The sequence below is a fragment of the Gymnoscopelus microlampas genome (genome assembly GCF_963454915.1).
Source record: "Gymnoscopelus microlampas genome assembly, chromosome: 22".
Classification (NCBI taxonomy): Eukaryota; Metazoa; Chordata; class Actinopteri; order Myctophiformes; family Myctophidae; genus Gymnoscopelus; species Gymnoscopelus microlampas.
This window is the reverse complement of record NC_139959.1, coordinates 15,093,979-15,115,499: the sequence shown is the minus strand read 5'-3', so window position 1 is coordinate 15,115,499 and position 21,521 is coordinate 15,093,979. Positions and strand designations below refer to the sequence as shown.

The 21,521-nt window shown below is 39.1% G+C and overlaps 2 protein-coding genes across 2 annotated transcripts; both read left to right on the top strand.

Annotated features, from left to right (window-relative positions):
- The first annotated feature begins 4,441 nt into the window (after positions 1-4,441).
- rpl7 (ribosomal protein L7) lies at positions 4,442-10,421 on the top strand. Its single transcript, XM_084048565.1, has 7 exons — positions 4,442-4,478; positions 5,735-5,834; positions 6,842-7,008; positions 7,623-7,760; positions 8,365-8,474; positions 9,265-9,483; positions 10,367-10,421. Exons 1-6 carry the CDS (start codon positions 4,465-4,467, stop codon positions 9,471-9,473), a joined length of 738 nt encoding a protein of 245 aa, XP_083904691.1. The 5' UTR covers positions 4,442-4,464; the 3' UTR covers positions 9,474-9,483; positions 10,367-10,421.
- A 3,627-nt stretch (positions 10,422-14,048) lies between these two features.
- cUnh8orf89 (chromosome Un C8orf89 homolog) lies at positions 14,049-18,417 on the top strand (the record flags this gene model as incomplete). The annotated part of the gene is made up of 5 exons (XM_084048101.1): positions 14,049-14,166; positions 14,954-15,061; positions 15,164-15,219; positions 16,306-16,391; positions 18,283-18,417. Exons 1-5 carry the CDS (start codon positions 14,084-14,086, stop codon positions 18,415-18,417), a joined length of 468 nt encoding a protein of 155 aa, XP_083904227.1. The 5' UTR covers positions 14,049-14,083.
- Between the last annotated feature and the right edge of the window lie 3,104 nt (positions 18,418-21,521).

Genomic DNA, 21,521 nt, shown 5'->3' with positions numbered 1-21,521 from the left:
AAAACAAGCCCAAAAGAAGCAAATAGGCGGTAAGCGGATGACTCGCCCCAAAACACGCTCACCACGATTTATTTTTTTCGCGGACCAGCGGTTCTTGTATTCTTGTATTTGTTTGACTGAGGATACGGTTAGAAATGAGTTTAGGGTTAGGCATAGTTTTACTGAGGTTACGTTTAGGAATAAGGTAAGGTTTAGGCATAGTTTACTGAGTTTATGTTTAGGAATACCAGGTGAATACCGCCGGATTTGCCCCGGGCGACTGTGTTTTGGGGCGAGCGTTTTGGTATTCCAGACCAATACATATTAATTTGGGGATCCTTGACTTGAAAATGTTTTGGAAACACTGGTTTAAACAACAATAGGAAACAAGCCCAAATAAGCAACTACACTTTAGAAACAAGCCTCCAAAAAAAAACGCAACCCGCAACTAACAATATTAGTTGCGGGTTGAATATTTCATAATGAGCAACTTTACAGAAAAACACGCCCAAAGTCGCTTATAATAATCAGACATGGCAACACTGCATGTTGAGCGCCTGTCACAATGAAGCGGCAGGTTCACAGACTACACATGATGCGAGACTCAGACACTGTGATGCAGAGAAAGGGAGGGTTTTTACACAACAATTACCATTTTCATTTCCATTTCCTAAAGCAATAGGTTAGGGGAAACAACACAAGGCTAGAATACACTTCGAGGTGTTATATGTTTAGTTGGGGGGGGTTTTAGTTTAGTTGATGTTGATGTGCTTCTAAATTCTTAAGGCAAAAATAAAATAGCCTACAATATACACGTAACAAAACAATACACTTTACAAAAAATACACTTTACAAGATTGGGCTACTAAAAGCCTATGCATTAGACAATTGATTGAATTGTTTTAAGACACAGAATGTCAAATTATTAGTGGAATCGTATTTCTGCGTAATTTTGAGTTATAAGCGCTAATTGATGTTTAATGTTATGTCACGATTTATGTCTCAAAAACATCAAGATGAAAATGAAACCTCATATGTAACATAAATATAGGCCTACACCCATGCTTCTCGGACAGACTTACGTTTGTATTTGTTTTGGCTTCTATGTTTGTCATGTAAAAAAGAAAGTAAAAAACATAAATAAAGTCCGAACTGAAAGGTAATAGGCTTACATTTTGTAAATCATTCATTTGGGGAATGATCTGTTTCTATGGGTGGACATTAACCAATAAAGACACAGTCATTTCTAAATTATGTTGTATGATGCTTTAATTAAGTTACAATACAAATTAATGGACACCCGCCACATGACTCAATCATACTCTGTCTCTCTGTGTGTGTGTGTGTGTGTGTGTGTGTGTGTGTGTGTGTGTGTGTGTGTGTGTGTGTGTGTGTGTGTGTGTGTGTGTGTGTGTGTGTGTGTGTGTGTGTGTGTGTGTATGTGGTGTGTGTGTGTGTGTGTGTGTGTGTGTGTGTGTGTGTGTGTGTGTGTGTGTGTGTGTGTGTGTGTGTGTGTGCGTGCTCACGCCTGCGGGTGCGTGCGTGCGTGCGTGCGTGCGTGCGTGCGTGCGTGCGTGCGTGTGTGTGTGTGTGTGTGTGTGTGTGTGTATGTGTGCGCCCACATAATCAGACAGCTGTATTATTTTCATAATGCAATACTGCATTTGGATGCTAGTGCAGCCTGAAATAGCCTGGGTTGATTTTCCTGTGTAATGGAATGAATGGTTAAGGAAGGGAAACTTCTTTCCATTTTGGGGATGACCCGGGCTGGAAAATGAAGCGTGAACGCCCTCTGGCTGTCAGCTAGTGCATAACTCTCACCTGTTGCATAGGGCCAGGCTGATTTTCCACACTGTATCCAAAGAAGGCTGAACAATGGGTTATGCATGCATCACTCAGAGGTGGTGGTCTGGAGGAAGTACTCACATGCAGTGGTGGAAAGTAACCAAGTACACTTACTCAAGTACTGTACCTTTTGAGGTATTTTTTACTTTACTGGAGTATTTCCAATTTTCAATATTTTGATCAGAGGCAAATACTGTAGGCAATATTGGAGTAAAAGCAAATATTGTACTTTTACTCCACCACAATTATTTTAAAACTTTTGTTACTAGTTACTTTGCATATATACATTATTATATTATAAAACATACATTGACCACTTTAGCCCTATTTTATATATTTGAAAATAGCCGATCTACAAGCTCACAACCCGTCACATTTCGACACGTTGTGAGCTTGTAGATCTGCTATTTTCAAACATTTTAGTACTTTTACTTTTGGTTCTTTAAGTATATTTTGATGCCAATACTTTTGCACTTTTACTCAGTAACATTTTAAACACAGGCCTTTTACTTGTAACAGAGTATTTTAATAATGTGGTATTGCTACTTTTACTTAAGTAAAACATTTGAGTACTTACCTTTGAGTAAGTACCAAAAGTAAAAGTACTCCTTATGCAGAATATTCCATTTCACACGTTTTCAAAATGTTTAAAGAAACGTTAGAAAACAGCAATCTACAATTTCACAACGCATCGCTTCGGCTTCGCAACAAGTTGTGAGCTTGTAGATCGGCTATTTTCAAATAATCAAAGTATATGGCTGAAGTGGTTAATGTGTGTGTGTGTGTGTGTGTGTGTGTGTGTGTGTGTGTGTGTGTGTGTGTGTGTGTGTGTGTGTGTGTGTGTGTGTGAGTGTGAGTGAGTGAGTGAGTGTGTGTGTGTGTGTGTGTGTGTGTGTGTGTGTGTGTGTGTGTGTGTGTGTGTGTGTGTGTGTGTGTGTGTGTGTGTGTGTGTGTGTGTGTGTGTGTGTGTGTAAACTGAGGTGGTTGGCAGGTGGGGGGCAGATATTATTACAGAAGCCAAAATAATCAAATCAAATCAATAAATACATGAATACAATTTCCATTGTAAAAGACAACTAAAATAACACAAACAACATGGGTATATGGAACCAGATACAATTCAACTAAATTATGGTTATAATCAGGTCAATCCATCTGTTAGCTATTCAGCAAACTCTTTATGGAGGACTTAATAATGAGTCCTTTACTCTGTAGCAATTTTGAATACAAAGTCTGGTGTGGTGGTCATGGCAAATATGATAATGTTACTTACTAAAGTAAAGTAACATTGTGTGTGTGTGTGTGTGTGTGTGTGTGTGTGTGTGTGTGTGTGTGTGTGTGTGTGTGTGTGTGTGTGTGTGTGTGTGTGTGTGTGTGTGTGTGTGTGTGTGTGTGTGGCACACACACTCACACTCAATTATACCTTTAGTTACTAGTTATTTTGTAGATTTCATGATGTCCTACATTTTGATGACAATACTTTTGTACTTTTACTCAAGTAAATCTTGAATACCGAACTTGTACTTGTAAGTAACAGACTATTTCTACAATAGGGTATTGAAACTTTTACTCAAGTAAAAGAAATTGAGTTGTCATTGAGGGATGCCCTCAATGACCCTCAATGCATCCAGCACACCAGCATTACTGTGTATAGTTGCTTTTTCAATGTTTTTTATATTGTAGATTAGAGTGTTTAATATTGATTTTGCAAGTAGCCTAGTCGAGATATTATAATATTGCCTAATTTCCAATACTGACCAATTTTCATTATGCTGAAAGTTTTTCATTTGAACACATAACTCAATTATTGTTGACGTGTCACGTGACCACATTATGACAGGGGCTGTGAAAGAATGTCAAGATAAAACAAATAAAAATGTAATACATTCCCAGTGAGAAATTAGGTAATCTAATCAGCCAGTAACCGTTTTACAGATAGCAGAAAATATTTAAAGACAACTTTCTACCACTGCCTCTTGATATGAACGTGCTGAACTTTAATTTAAAGTTCAGCACGTTCATATCAAGTCTAGGCAGTGGTAGAAAGTAACTAATTACATTTACTCAAGTAATGTTGAGTAGGCCTACAATTTTGAGATATGTTTTACTTTACTGTAGTATTTCCAATTTTCACTTCTACTTCATACATCTCAGAGGCAAATATTGTACTTTTACTCCACTGCACCTATTTGAAAACTTTAGTTATCAATACATTTTATTTTTTATTATTATTATTATTATTATTATTATTATTATAATTATTATTATTATTACAAAACATAAATTAACCACTTCAGCTCTGTATACATTTCGGCCATTTGAAAATAGCCGATCTACATCTACCTGCTTTCAGACTGCTATTTTCAAGATTTTTTAATACATTTTACAACTTGTGATTGATTGAAATGGGACATTCTGCATAATGACTACATTGTACTTTTGTCACTTTAATACTTCAACATTGCAGTATTGACACTTTTACTTAAAACGTAAACGTAAAACATATATACAACAGTACTTTTTCCACCGCTGCCTAAAATGGAATTATAATTCAGGCAGCTCGACGGGCAGCATGTACGGGTCCTAATGCTTTTAAACCACACATGCGCAAAGCGATTTCCCTCTTTCTCGGTGGACACAATGGCGGACGCAGAGTGAGTGATTATTACCATGCCAAATCTAAGTCCATCTACCAATAAAACGAACATCTATGTTTATTTTCTATGTCGGTAGAGTTTGGTTAGGTCGTATACACTACAGGATTAACGATATCGCCGCGGAATTTCATCTCAAATGTTGTTATTATGACCACTTTGCCGATCACTACGTGTTAGCCAAGTTGCCGACCATCAGACCAGAACATGTCTTCCTACTTTCCCCACATGATTAAGTGGCTTCACTAGATAGCAGTGAAACAAACAATTGCACTAATAATAAAACATGTCCGTGTCTATAATGTTATTTAACCGCTCCAAAACGTGTAGAGAAGGCTGTCTGATACGGACGGCTAATGATTAGCTAGCTAGTTATACGTCCGTAGGAGCTATGCTGCCTCATATTTTAATTTAGTTAATTTAAGTTGAGTTTATTTGTACATGTTTTAAAGCTTGTGAATTTAATACAAAGAAATGGGGGAAAGAAAACGGTACGTTTATTTATATGGATGAGAACAAATCAAAAGATGATGTGCCGGAAAGGCCAAAAAGACTCAGAAGGGCTTGACGAGTGGCCTTCCTAAAAGTTATCTTTAAAGCTTAGGTGCCAAGGAAGATATGGGGAATACTCTATAATAACGAATATAGAAATGTATTTTAATCAAAGTTGGCGAGTTGTGCAAAGGAGTGTAAATCCATACACTCCTTCAAAACCGCTCCAAAAGAGTACAGGTGGCTGCAATTTGAATTGGCCCCTGTTGAAATCAAAGCCTAGCCCCCTTCGAACTGTTAACTGCACATATTTGTTTTCAAACTGTTTATATGAGGTTTTGCATAATGTATTTGTTTGTAATTGTTTCGTTACATTTTACAAAGGACCCCAATGGAAACAAGCCATAGACTTTATTGAGTTTAAAATCCTCCTAGCAGACCTTGTATTGAACTGTATTTGTGCTTTTTTTGCCAACTGCTAACTAAGTATTATATCAATCAATACGCAGAAAAGCAAAAGTGATGAATGCACCATGTGTGCCATTTCTGAAAGTTATAATCATGGATTTATACCTTGAATGTGGTTAATGATGCTGACTTTTTTCCCCGTCTTATCGACTGTGGTGAACACTATCTGAATCAAAGCCAATGTTGTCTGAAACTACATTCCACAAAATAACTGTCAAAATGCAACGTGCTGCCCTCAATTCTACATGCATTGGGTAGATATTTCTAATAGTGATGTAAATATATCCCTTTCCTAGAAAAAAGGTTCCGGCGGTCCCTGAGAGCCTTTTGAAAAGGCGAAAGGCCTTTGCCACCATGAAGGCTGTGCGCATCAAGAAGCTTCTGGCTGAGAAAAAGGTATGTGTGGAAAGAAAACTAACATTAGTCAGCTGCTAATGGGCTTTATGCACAGCAGTCGTATTGTAAAGAAATTGGGCCTCTTCCTTCCTTCACGGGTGTTACAAATGATGCTAATGAAGGCTCTGTTACATTTAGGGTAGCACAGTGGTTCTTAAACTTTTGACCCCCTTAACTCTTGAGTGTACAAATGGTCCATTTGGTTCCATTTGTACACTCAGAGTTACACACCCGTATGGGAGCCATTTGGAACCCCCCTCAAGGAACCACCTTTGAGACCCACTGCTGGTGTAGCAGTGTTTCCAGTGAGCCAACATGCATAATATCAGCAACCTGTCTCTGTTGTTAGACCAGAAGGGAACAGAGCCTTCATTGGTGTCATTGGTAACACCTGTGAAAGAAGTAAGGCAGAGGCTCAATTTCTTAACAATATGGCTGCCTATTTATACGGATTGGTTGGCCATGCTGCTGTCAAATGAAATGCTCATTTTAAAGCCTGTCAACATGACTCGGTGGAATGTGGTTAATGATGCTCTCTTTTTTCCCCATCTTATCGACTGTGGTGAACACTATCTGAAACAAAGCCAATTTTGTCTGAAACTACATTCCACCTTAAAAAAAGGTTTAAATGCAACATGTTGCACTTCTACATGCATTGGTAGACATTTATATGCTGTGATGTAAAACCGAATGTTAAATTTAGTCATTAGCATTTGTTAAGTTAGTTTCTTTGGTCAGAGGTATCGTATTGTTAACATGTGATGCACTGTAAAGTCCATAGTAGGTTAGTATTGACATGGCAGATCCATTGGATTGTAATGTTAAATGCTGAGTTTTTACATTTTCCTGCATAACAGTGTATCCATGATGCTTCTCTCAGATGCCCCAACCTTTGTTGCCTAATTGAAGGATGTGCATGTCAGTCTAGAAATCACTAATCTTAAATACTTGTTGAGATGGTAAGTGAGGAGTTATACAGTCTGTGTCTTCATGTCTTGGGTCATCAGGCTCGCAAAGTGACCAGGAAACTGATCTACAAGAGGGCCGAGAAGTATCACAAGGAGTACAAGGAGATGTACAGGCGTGAGGTCCGCTTGGGGCGCACAGCCCGCAAAGTGGGGAACTACTATGTACCTGCTGAGCCTAAACTGGCCTTTGTCATCAGGATCAGAGGGTGAGTGTTGTCCCCTGATGGACAGAGTAGCATGGTGGGTTTGTCAGGGTAGCGAGAAGAGTGGCCGCCAAAACATCGTGGACACAATGTTAAATTGGCTATTTTTACCCCATAATGTAAAACAAATTTAATGTGTGCGCGTGCTCGAACATTTTGATGTAAGGCCTAATGTTGCTGCAAATTACAACACGACCTATGCCACGAAACGATTGGCTAAGCCAGTCATTATGGACAAGTCTAAGGTTAAATCTAGGTCTAATGATGCACCGTGCATGTTCAAATCATTAATCAAGTTACTTCAAACCATTTTCTAAAGTTTTCTTTTTTTACAATTTGGAAAAAATACACAATTAACATTGAGGTGCCTACAATGGTCAGGTGCCCACTCTTCCTGCATCCTTGGTCGGCATAATCCCTATCAATGTGTCAAATGACCTTGACATGCACTGCTAATGGAACGTGGTTAATGATGATCATTTCTTTCCCCGACTGATCGACTATGATGAAATTGAACTTTTAACAAAGCCAATTTTGTCTGAAGCCACAATCAACATTTTATTACGGCTACTGCATTCAATAAACCGTACGCTAATCAAAACACGTTTGTCTTTTAGTATCAACGGTGTCAGTCCCAAGGTCCGCAAAGTTCTGCAGCTGCTCCGACTTCGCCAGATCTTCAACGGCGTGTTTGTCAAGCTGAACAAGGCTTCAATCAACATGCTGAGGATTGCAGAGCCCTACATTGCTTGGGGGTAAGGCTGCATATGTTGTGTGTATCAGCTGTGGAAATGTGTTAATGGTAACTGGAAATGAAGGCATGTAGTCTCAAGCTGGACGTTCTTTTAAAAGCCAACCCTTCAAGACAAAACCATTTTCAAGTTAGGTTTCATTCTGGTCTTTACTGGCCAATTGTGTTTGAAACGTATACGTCGGGTTGAGTGAAAGCTGTTGCAAATTTTGGCCATGCTGTCAAATGCTCATTTTAAAACGTGTCAACATGACGTTTAGCAAAGTGATGTGCCTGATGCTGGAATGTGGTTAATGATGCTGTCTTTTTTCCCCATCTTATCGACTATGGTGAACACTATCTGAATCAAAGCCAATCTTGTCTGAAACTACATTCCACAAAAGTTAAAATGCAACGTGCTGCACTCAATTCTACATGCATTGGTAGATATTTATATATAGTGATGTAAAACTGAATGTTAAATGTTTCTATGGTTTCATATTAGCATTTGATGCTCTGAAAAGTCCATAGTAGGTTAGTATTGACATGGCTATCCATTGGATTGTAATGTAAAATGCTGAGTTTTTACACTTTCCTACATAACAGTGTATCCATGATGCTTCTCTCAGATACCCCAACCTGAAGTCAGTGCGTGAGCTGATCTACAAGCGTGGCCATGGCAAGGTGAAGAAGACGCGTCTCGCCCTCTCAGACAACGCCCTTATTGACAAAGCCCTCGGTAAGGATTAAGGTTACATGCCAGTTAGAAAACCCCTCTAAAATATTTAATTTGTCTGTTTAACGTGCATGACGTCCATGGCATCCATTTACATAAAGAGGTCAGTATAAGTACATTTCAGCTCTGCTGGTAGACTTCAACAGCATGATGTAAGAAAACAATGCTGACATGTCATCCATTGTGATCATTGACTGCTGGGTGTGGTTAATGATGATACATTTCTTTCCCCGTCTTATCGACTATGGTGAAAAACTACTTAACGAAAAGCCAATTTTGTCTGAAACCACATCTCAGTAAAGAATCTTAGGATTTGGCTATTTTATCAATGGGCAGGCCTAGAACATTCGTCTTACTTGGAGTATATACTTTTAGGCTGCTTGCAGTGGTTAGTTTAGCCATATAATGCAATAATAGTGGTCAAGTGGTCGTAACTTAGTATATTTATGATGCATGTTTATAAAGACCTTAATGGGTCTAACTTGCTTTGTGTGCTTAAAAATGTACAAGACAATTATAGCCATCGATTTAGAGCTTCAAACTGGTTTAAACTAACGTTGACCGTTGCAAATGGTATGATCTTGCTTTAGATTGAATTGTGAGTGTCAGGGCAACTTATTAATTTGAAATGATAAAGAATGACCTTTCCCTGAAAGGGAATATTTTTTTATCGGGATTACAAGTAACTCATTTCATTGGAAAGATTTTTAAGCATGATAACTAATTAAATGTTTGTTTTTGCATAAACTATCATGCTGTCACTGATTTTATTTTTCGTGACATCTTTCTGCAGGCAAATACGGCATGATCTGCATTGAGGACCTCATCCATCAGATCTACACAGTCGGAAAGAACTTCAAGTACGCCAACAACTTCCTGTGGCCCTTCAAGCTGTCATCTCCCCGTGGTGGCATGAACAAGAAGACCACACACTTTGTGGAGGGTGGAGATGCTGGCAACAGGGAGGACCAGATCAACAGAATGATCAGGAGGATGAACTAAAATGTCTATGGTGAGCACGAGCAAAATGCTGGTAAAACACTGAATATACAAGTATCACAATATGGCCACTGATGTACGATTAGTGACATTCTGCCATGTGAGCAGCTGAATATTTTCTAGAATTGGCAAGGTTTGTCCAAACAAGTAGTATAGGGTTGGCAGTGGCTTCTTGGATGTGGTTAATGATGATACATTTCTTTCCCCGTCTTATCGACTATGCTGAATAACTTGAAAAATAAGCCAATTTTGTCTGAAACCACATCTTTGCCATGTAGTCTCAAATTTGCTGTACGGGTAGGCTTAATGGACCTTTTCAGACAACATTTTGACTGGTAAACATGATTACAGGCACAGAAAGAAGTTATAATGTTAATTGTGGGGGATGTGATTTCATTTGTCTGTGCCAATGTGAAGTTAATTGTACAGGAGCCATCCATGCTGGTACATAGTAACGCCTAAATGAAGCACACACATAATTAATGTTGTTTCCCCTTAAGTAGTTAACCTATCAAATGTCTGTTAGAATCCAGGTCACATGATTGCAGGTCTGACCTAAACAAAACTGAATGTTTAACAACCTGGTGGTGAATTGAGCCTCACGAGTTGTATACAAGTTCATAGTGAGTCTTATAGTCACTGTTTGTTGTTTCATTGTAAAGGAGTTTTGTGCCTAAAATACGTTTTTGTAAAGTCTGACTAATTAATGGTGACAACTGACAAGTCTGAAGGTGTATATACCTGTCATCTTCATGTTCTAGGAATAGCAGTTGCTTTTCTTTACACATTTTGACAGCAGTGCTTTTGAAGCCTATTTTAGTTGTAACATTTTACTGTGTTCCGTCTGAATGTTCTTGGCATTTTGACCTGTAACATTTCCTTTCCTCCTGTTGCAGGTTTTCTATGGGACTTGGAGTCTGTACAATAAAAAAAGATAAAAAAAATAAATAACTTTGCTCTGGTCTTTTCTGTAAATGTGATTGTGCCATCTAGTGATGGAATACAATATTGTTTTTGTACTTTTACTTTGTATTTAATGCTGGGTTTCAACCCTGGTCTCCTGTGCAGGAAGGGGCAGACCCTAAAACCTAACATCTGAACCACTAGCCTACAGGTGAAATTCCCCCTTGGCCAAGGGAGATATTAGTCCTTTTTTTCTTCAGACAGGCTCTCAAGCACTGCTACAGCCCCCAGGTACACGATGGTGGTAGCAGGGCTTAATGTTGTTTTTGAGACATTGAACAGTTCTATGGTGAAGTATTGATTCTATTATGCATTTCCCCCAAACTTAGAATTTGAAATAACATTTATATAAGACTGTTCACAAGGAGCCTGCAGTGACATTTTAAATTGGCTATTTTTCCTAAATGTGAAAATGTAAATACAGTCTGATAATGTACAGTGCATGTTCACATCATGTAAACATAAAATTACTTAAGACCATTTTTCAAATATTTTATATTTTTTAACATTGGACAAAATAGACAATTTCAAGGTGCCCAGATGTCCTGTACATCTAGACTAGACACCAGTGCAACAGCACATTTAGATTCAGATTGTAGTGATAGACATTTTGCAACCACCCTAATACACCTAAAGGTAGGATAAGTGATTTACTTTGGTTAGAATAAATGTTAAATAGCTCTATATTCTGATAGTACTCATTGCTAGAGTGTTTGTTCAGTAAAAGGAGTCTCCCATGTATCTCCAGCTCTTAAACAGAACATGCATTTTCAGTGCTCTCCTGATTGACTTAAATGTTGTCACCTACCTGAAAATGTACTAGATTCTGTTTACTAAAGAGCTGGAGAGACTCCTGTGACCGAACAAACGCTCTGTAGCAATGATTACTATCAGAATATAGTACTCTAACCTTTTTTAACAAAACAAAAAATATCACTTGCCCTATCTAACCACACTGACTACTTTTTGTATTTTCATTTATCTGCAACTCAAATGCAGCTGTTGGCGTAAGCAACTCTGCAAGTGTTTTTTTGACCAGTGTACATCTGGTTGCCATGGTGACGCAGTGACTCAATAGCATTTCCCGTTGTCCCGTTAGTCTTGGAGGTGACAGCTTACTGAAGCTGAGGAGTAAACCAGTTATGCTACGGGCACTTCTTTCGGTATTTTGGTAAAGAAGACTACAACGTATCGACGATAAATTGGATAGTGATGCATTCGCGGGGCAGCCCGAGAATGATGACATTCCCGGTTCCAATATCATCGCTGTCTAGCGCTAAGGCTTTGTCTGAGGGGCCGGGCAGCTCAAGTTGCACCCTGCTCGGCCATGATGCAGCTGGATGCCCCTTAAACAGGACTGTCGGAGGAAGACCAGTACCTGTCAAACCTAATATTCACCTTCCAAGGAGGCAGTGTACAGGGATTCGCTCCTGGGGCAGTGAGTATAGGCTCGCATGTAACCATTTCTAAAATATATTAATTCAATTCGTTTTGAGTAAACAGCATCTCCTCATGTAGAGTCGAAGGATGGCAAGTCGTTGTTGGGCAACTATATGATTGAAGGGTAAGACGCAAGCACAGGTAACCTTTTTTTTATTTTATCTTTTAAATGTAGCGAACAGGAATTTAGGAGGTGGTGATATAATAATGTACCACTACCACAACATGGGGCATCTGTAGCGCTGGTCCATAGCGTTAGAATGAGTTCTCCTTAACGCTGTTACTTTCAAGCCGTTGCCTGAACATCCCCGATAGTGCAGGCTGCGCAGCCTCTCGTCTGTAGTAAAACATAAGAAATATGCTTTCACTATACTAGTCGCTACTCACCAAAACATAGACGGGTTTAAGATGTCGAAAGCCTATTTTCCTTAGTGGGAACACTCTGAGCCGCCCACCTCACGTCTAAAATGCACTTTTTGACCAGAAAAGAAAATATTTAACCGGAAGGAAAAAAATCTGGTCTATGGAATTGTTCTATTGACAAGATCTGAAGGGGGCGCAGTGGAGTAAATAAAATATTTTTTTTCTTCAGGTGAAATATTTTATTTTCTGGCCAATAAGTGTATTTTAGACGTGAGTTGGGGGGCTCCGAGTGTTCCCACTAAGGAAAGTAGGCTTTCAACATCTTAAACCCGTCTTTGTTTTGATGAGTAGCGAAAGTGTATTTACATTTTTTTTACTACAGACGAGAGGCTGCGCAGCCTGAGCTACCGGGGGTGTGTGGGTAACGACCTAGAAAGTAACACAGCGTTAAGGAGAACTCCTTCATAGGCTATATGGACCAGAGCTAGAAAGAGCTTGTTTAGAAAGAAATGTGCTGTTAAACTGATTTGTAAAACACCGTTCTCCCGCCTAGGTCACCTTACTCTGTCAAAGATGAAGCTGAGCCAGAAAAGGACATCAGTGGGAAGCACTTTCAATTTGATAACAAATGTAAGATTGAAAAATGTTATTGAGCCAGGCTTGTACCGTTCATCGTCACTGTAGTAGACTTCTATGATGGAACTATGCTGCCCCCTGTTGGTATGTCAGCCTAATACCGTAGGGCCAATAATAGATATTCCTAAATATATTTAGGAAAAAAGAAAACGAAGCAATGTATTTGTTGCGTGGTTTTGCTAATGCTATGATATGAGTTCTGAACGGTGGTAGTGAATTATTTATTGTTCGATTATCTTTGCAGTGCTATAATTGTAGATAGCTAAAGATTAATTTACAAATTATCGATTTTCTCCCTATATTTCCACCTATTTAAGAACACACATGTCTTTGTGGAGTATCATGGTCAGCATCATGTCAGGATCAGGGTCAGTATCATGTTAGTATCAGTATCATGGTCAGTATCATGTCAGTATTAGTATATATCAGTATCATGGTCAGTGTGTCAGTATCGGTATATCAGTATCATGGTCAGTATCATGTCAGTATCAGTATCATGGTCAGTGACAGTGTGTCAGTATCATGGTCAGTGACAGTGTGTCAGTATCATGGTCAGTGACAGTGTGTCAGTATCATGGTCAGTGACAGTGTGTCAGTATCATGGTCAGTGACAGTGTGTCAGTATCATGGTCAGTGTGTCAGTATCATGGTCTGTGTGGTCAGTATCATGTCAGTATCACTATTGTGGTCAGTATCGGTATCCTGTCAGTATCATGTCAGTATCAATATCAGTCAGTATCATGGTCAGTGTGTCTGTATCGTGTCAGTATCATACCAGTATCATGGTCATGTCAGTATCACTATTATGGTCAGTACGGTATGGTACCATGTCAGTATATCAGGGTCAGTATCAGGTTAGTATCATATCTAGTGAATTTTATACTTGTGCCAAGTTTGTAACTGTGTATCATAACCACTAGGGGGAGCCATCAGTGTTTAACACATTGTTTTGTGCTTTTGTTTCACCTTAACCTAGTACACTTGCTCAATTTGAAATCGTAACTTTTTATCAGACAGACATTTCACATATAGCTGAAAATTTGATCTGACCACAAGAAATATTCTTTTGTTTTGGCAGTCACCCCCACCTACCCCAGTAGGTGACTTTTTGAGTTTCTTTGATTTATTTTCTTCTGAAGGGTTAATTGCCTTTGTTTCCAGATGAGAGATTAGAGAAGACGCTGATTACCCCTTTGCCAAGAGAGTACCATATGCCCAGGTCTGGCAACCTGCTTCACTTCAGCTTCCCCAAGGAGCTTTCCCACGGCCCTGTGGTCCGACCCTTCACCCTCGGGTAAGCAGATTATTATTAATATCACAGTTTTTGGTCCAGTGGTTTCCAAAAGCACTGTCCATAAACTTCTCTAGAGACAGGAGTACTGTTATAGTGAGAAATATAGTGATTCAATTAAATCAGTGTTAAACAGATGACACAAAATTCAGAAGAAAAATTAGTTTTGTATTGTTTTTCCATTTGACAACTAAGTTGACTGAGTTTGCACAATTCCTCAAAGGTAGCCTACCTACACAATTTATATTTTTTAGTTACAATGAAAAGTTATTTGTTAAAAACGTAAAGCTCTATATTCTTATAGTAATCATTGCTATAGAGTGTTTGTTCAGGAACAGAGGTCTCTCCAGGTCTTTAGTAAAGAAGAAATACATTTTCAGGTGGGGACACCAATTTCATCCAATCAGGAGTGAGAACTTTCAATGTTATAATGTTACAGTTCCAATTGTATCTGCTTTTTTTATTTTATTTTTTATACCACTTCAATTTCACTTTTATCTAGTATCCTGTATGAGTTCTCTCCTGATTGAATTTGTATCCTGATTCCTGACTTAAAAATGTATTTTATGTTTATAAGAGCTGTAGAGACGGGGAGACCCCTGTTACTGAACAAACACGCTATAGTCTATATAGCAATGATTGCCAAGGCATACAGAGCTATTTAACACACACACACACACACACACACACACACACACACACACACACACACACACACACACACACACACACACACACACACACCTTTTTTTAAATGATCACTTACACCATCTTCAACTTGGTGTTTCAGCTCCTACGAGGAATATGACCTGAATGCAAGCCCAGCTATGCTCTTTCCTTCAGCCTTAGTCCTCAATGGAAGAAGTGCTTTCTCAATGGATAGTTACAAGTTCAACAGGTATAATTTATTACACAAACCGGACAAAATCAAATCATGACTTTGAGCCCCTCAGTTCTCGCTCATTATGTGCGTTTCTTCCGCTGGCCTTCTGTTCTGCAGGCCCAAGGTGAATTATCGAGCCTGCAGCCTATTCACTCTGGGAGACAATCATAAAAGTATGTTTTTCATTTTGTTTTGATTCTGAACCAACTGTTCTCAAGGCTTTAAACGTAATGAAGATAGCTGATCTACAAGCTCACAACTGAGCTTGTAGATCAGCTAACTGTTCTCGTAAGGCTTTAAAAATAATGAAAATGGCTGATCTACAAGCTCACAACTGAGCTTGTAGATCAGATATTTTCACCATTTAATTATTATTATTTGTTTTACTTGGTTTATTTTGGCTATGTCATTATAGGTGAAAGTTTCACCTATAATGACATGGCCAAAATAGGGACACCAGGTTGAAAGTGGATAAGTACATGTTCTCCCATCCTCAGGTATTTGTTGTGGTACAAAGATCATCCAACCTTCAACCTGTACAGGTGTTTACAGCAATGATATATAGTTGCAAACTTCTGTTTTATGTATGCTGTTCTGCCTTCAAACAAACCCTTTGAGTCCTGTGCTGAATTATTGTCAGTTAAATGCCTTGATGCCTTCTGTGGTCAGTAACAACATGGGAAGAGGTCTTTAGCTGACTTTATACTCCATCACATGAGGGTGTAGCTTGCTGAAAAACGTATTCTTTATGGGACAACTTAAGGGAGTATTCAGAGTTGTCAAGCAGAGTCAGGACATCTCCTGACAACCTATCATGATGTGTGTCTTATCTTATCTTGTTGCTCCATCTTTGAACTCACTCTGGCCCATGTACGTGTTTCCTAGCCCAGCTGAAACCTACTGCGTGCAGTGTTATTCTTAATGAAATGTGTGACAGACCTGTCAAACAGTAGCCTATTTGAAAATAGTATTGGTTTTATGCACATGCATATCAAATGGGTTGTGGCTACGCATTGTATAGCATCAATGTGTTGCCATCCAGTGACAAATCCCTCTCAACTTTAGTTTAAGCCTGTTCAAACAAACACTAAAACATCTGCAGATGTTATTTGATCATTGTTGGATGTATGATGCTGCATATCTGTTGTCATACATGTCTAACGCAGCGGTGTGTGCTTAATGCTGAGATTTACTGTGAGTATTACTGTTTTATTTAATGTACTGAATATGACCTCATCTCTTTCCATACCACATTTCAGGCCGGTCTTATCCTGATGCTATGGCTGGAGCCTCTCATTCGTTTATCCAGAGGATATCTGAGCTCTCATCCCTGGAAGGAGAGACAGTCAGGCAAGAGAAGCTCAAGAAGATGAGAAAAACTAGAAAACCCGATTCCTGACAACAACAGATTTGTGAGTCACACAAGTCAAGAACCACAACTGCACATACAGTGCCAAAGCCATTTGAACAAAACACAACATTTGTGGCACCATGTTCGTTTCAGTGGCTCGTTCTAACAGCTTGCATTTCCTCTGTGACATTAGTTTATTGTTCAGCATGGCTTGTCTTCACAATTTGGGATTCCTGACTTGTGCTCATTGAATACAATTACAATACAATACAGGTGCTCTTGAAAATGCCTCTAATGCACAAAGTAATATCAGCTTGTTGGAACAAAACTGTCTTTCGTGACAAATGGTGGTCTCTCTTACAAGAATAATGGATGCCATTAATGAAAACTTTAATTAAATTCAACGTTACTGTATATACTTAAGCTTACAGCATTGGCAGTATTTTCTTTGTAGAATACTTTTTGTACTTTTCTAACGGTTTGTACAATAATTAAATAATATTAATATTATAAATAATAATATTAATTAATATCCCCATACTGTAGATGATCTTTTGTTAGCTGAGTAAAGCACAATGATGGTGTTAGACATGTATTACAGTTTTAACTATTTAGCAAGTCTTTCTGAAATGAAATAAATATATATTTTTGTTAAACCTTTGTACTTTTATTTTATTTCCCAAAAATAATGTGTGTTCTGTAAGCAATTTGGTTTAACCATAGAGATACAATATGTAGCATTCTATTATATAGTAGTATATGGGCATTCACAGACTGACAATGGGACATACATTTCAAGAAGCACAAAAATCATAGCCTGTTTGAATGATTCCATTGATGCTCAATCTACATTCCATATCTGAAATAAAGACACAAAACTATGCCCCCACATGTCTCAGAATGTGCCACTTTCCCACATAGTACATTGTTTTGTCACAATATAGAGAAAAGCTGATGTCACTGAAAAGATTTGTTCATTGTATTTGACAATGAGGCCACACATAGACAATTGTATCTTTATCTTTTTGGAGAGCAAATAATTGTCTCTAAAACTGAAGGATGCTGCATCTAGAGCGGCAATATAGTTTTTTTCATTTCATAATATGAAATTGATGCGGTCAAATAACAGTGATTAACCTCCTTATTCATCTTTGTGTCTTTCATAAAGCTACTTGGTAACTTAGGAAGGTTCTATTCCTCATGGAATGCTGTATATTTAAGGCACTACACAGTAAGCAACTCTATCAAAGTGTCTGTAATTGCGTATACATGCAGAGTCCTATTTAGTTTATGATATATATTAACATGTGCTTCATGTCGGCGTACAAAGATATCAAAGGGACTTCAAGAGAGCAAACTCTCTGTCATGTGAGAGCTAGTATCTTTGGAGAGGATAATTGGCACATGAACTCAGATGCCACAGCTACAGTGGAGCCACAGACATAGCCTGGGGCTGCAGTGGCTGAGGAATTACAGATGACTAACTGGCGTGGCTGGCAACCCTAGGAAGGTGAAGGTGAAGTAGGCAATAAGATATATTTACTTGCTGAAATGATCTGGAGGGGCTCATTTACTTATGCCACACAGAGGATTCAAAATGGAGGTGTTTATTTGAAAAACAAAATTGTAGATTCATATAAAACCTAAATTAAACTAATTAGGAATTCTCTTTTTTGTTCAAATTTCAGGGTGATGCAATTTCTCTCTCTCACACACACACACACACACACACACACACACACACACACACACACACACACACACACACACACACACACACACACACACACACACACACACACACACACACGCACATGGGCGTGCGCACACACGCTCCAGTGGTCTCTCACGTTCATTAACTCCGATAAAACCATGTGGTTGTCAGAATGACCCAGGCATGGAGAGACAGAGTCTTGATGGCCATCTGACTGATGTGAAGGATGACACTGCGCCGCAGGAGGCTGAAGGGTTGGAAAGTGACAGACAAAGACTTGCTATCATCAGAAAGAGTTTGAGCTGAGAGGTCAGGGTTTGTTGGTGTATTTCTACCTAACTGGACAGCATGCATTGGACACTAGACCAGAAAAGAGAGATGTGGTAGTGAGACAGGATGACACCTCCCCCCAAAACAACATAGTGAGACAGATTTGAACCAACAACAATGTGGTGACTAACCATAGCATTAGTGAGAACGCCCCAAAAGGTCAAGGTTTTTTGTTTGTTTTTTGTTTGACCATGATGACTATAATAGTACTTTTAAGACCCCTATAAATATACAGAAGGAAGGACTGTGTGACAGCAGCCAAATACAGATTTCATATTGTCAGAGACTTGGGTTGCGTCCGTAACCACATACTAACGTACTACATAATATACTGTATGCTATTTTCAGCCTACAATTAGTATGTGATTAATGATGCTTCCAAAATCGCATACTAACATACTATTTAGTGTGCCAAATTGATTTTAAGCATGTCCGAAGTTAAACCCTATACTGCTTAGGAGATACTAAATAGTAGGCTAAAAATGGCATACTGTGTACGTTAGTATGTGGTTTCGGACGCAACCTTGGGCTCCATCTGTGTCCCTCCCTTCTACAGTGAGGTGTGCATTTCAGGAACACACAGTGACCTAGAAACAGAGAGCCAATCCCCTTATTCAGGCAAAGTGAAGGGGATGCATTCACACTCAGACAGAGGCCGGGTCTCCCTCTTCTTGCAGGGTTTATCCTTTTCAAGTGTAGTCAAACAAAATGACCTAGAACAAACAGTCAACAATGAGGTCTTTAATAAGAGCGGTGCTGGGGCCTGCCCACAAGTGGTTTATCATTTCAGCCACTGCAGTGTACAGTACTGTAATCAGCACAGTGCAGGACAGACTGTTAGCTAGCTGATTTGTAATTTGGTGACTTACAATAGCATCCACAATGTGAAATATGCATTCTGAATGATCAGCAAAGAACGAGAATTATAATTTATAGTCAGATATACTATACTTTTTGACCAGGACATTTAGATTTTGTGATGTCAAATTATCTATCTTGATTTTCCATGCAAATGAAACATTCAGCATTCGTTCAAACAGCTTTAGTGCAATTCAACAACGTTTATTGATCACTATGTTCTAAAGTGATAGCTTTCTAACTGGGTAAATGCTTTTATTATAATCAATTTGCAAAACCTTTTCCTCAGCCTCTGCATTGTCATAGGATTGTATGTCAGAAGCAACAATGCTGAGCAGAGAGCAGGTTCCCAGCCTGACCACAGTCAGTGAAGAAAAGCCAGGCTGTGTTACTGTTTCACCTGATTTGATGTCGCGCCAACTGACTTTATCAGCAGGGATCAGAGAATGTAGCCTGTCTGCCAAATCATAACTTTGCCAGCACCCAAACCAAAAGGCTGATTACAATCCCGACCCCTTCCGTAGAAGCTCAGCCGGGTGTTTTTTGGGGATCAAATGGTTTTGCTGCCTTGGTGCCTCTGGAGGACTCGTATGGTATATATACATACATACATACATACATACATACATACATACATATACATATATATATATATATATACACACACACACACACACACACACACACACACACACACACACACACACACACACACACACACACACACACACACACACACATATATATATATATATATATATATATATATATATATATATATATATATATATATATATATATATATATATATATATATATATATATATATATGTATATATATATATACACATGTCATTATATACACATGTCATTACAGTCATTACATGACTGTAATGACTGTAATGACTGTATATATATACTGTAATGACCTTATTTTTGGCATCACAGATACAGAAGATAATAGTATTCATGAGTTACTAAGGGTCTTAGGCTATAGGTTGGGAAAAGCCATGTAAACACTTAAAAGTTCAATACGAAACTCATAATTCAACGTTGCACAAAAAAAAGGGGGAAACAGCGCCCCCTGCAACGTCGTATGGACGTCCAAAGCGGACGTCCATACGACGTCTGAGTCAGGACCTCAGTCAGTAAGTAGCTTGACTGAGTGAGGTCCGACTCGGACGTCGTATGGACGTCCATACGACGTCGCAGGGGGCGCTGTTTCCGTAACGTTGTATGGACGTCATATGGTTGTGCGCACAGTGGGGGTAGTGCGTTGCAAAATGTATAAAGAAATAGTTGAATGTATTCCTTCACTTCAATAAATCAAGTATGATTGTTATTAACTAACTACCATAAAGCAGTGGTTCTCAAACTTTTTCATGTCAAGGACCCCCTAATTTACACTTATTACCCCGCGGACCCCCATTTGAAAAGATAAGCCAGGGACCCCAATAAGAGAAGGTTTTTACGGCTCTCTAGCAGTGATTCTCAACCATTTTAATTTCAAGGACCCCCAGTTTGGCATGCATTAGGCTACGGACCCCCATTTAATGGCATTTATACCTCTGGGACCCCAATTCACATTGTAAAACCAATGTTAATTTAACTCTGAGAGTGTACAAATGGAACCAAATGGTTCCCTAACGGGTCCATTTGGTTCCATTTGTACACTCTCAGAGTTACAGACCCATAAGGGTCCATTTGGTTCCTGTCCATCATCTAGCTGGGGACCCCCTGGAACCCCCTCAAGTACCCCTGGGGGTCCCCGGACCCCACTTTGAGAACCAATGATTTAATACAAGTAAAAGCAGTTTATGAATAAGTGGAGTAGCTACAATAAACAAAGATAATATTAGCATCTTTTAAACTAGAGGTTCCCAAACCTTTTAGCTCGGGACCCAAAACATACATTTGATGTCTCCCCGGGACCCAAAGTAGTGAAAGTAGCAGATCTACAAGCTCACAATGCGTCACATCGTAAGATTGTAGATCTGCTATTTTCACTACCGGGTGGTAAACGGAATGCTCGTCCCAAAAACACACTGCCCCATTTTTTTCGCGGTCCGAGGCCGCCGGTTTAGACTCGGGGCAGGGTGTTTTAGGACGACGCCTAGCGATTCAGGGGTGAAGCCAGGCTAACGCACCGGAACCCACTCAAACAACTGCACATTCAGCAAAAAAAGGAAAAAAAACAAGACTCTCCCCACCAAAATCGGCAA

What these genes read in the sequence shown, in the direction of transcription:
- rpl7 (XM_084048565.1), top strand. An exon ending in AGCTTCTGGCTGAGAAAAAG is followed by an intron (nt 5,835 to 6,841) that starts GTATGTGTGGAA and finishes TTGGGTCATCAG; the next exon opens with GCTCGCAAAGTGACCAGGAA. An exon ending in GAGCCCTACATTGCTTGGGG is followed by an intron (nt 7,761 to 8,364) that starts GTAAGGCTGCAT and finishes TGCTTCTCTCAG; the next exon opens with ATACCCCAACCTGAAGTCAG.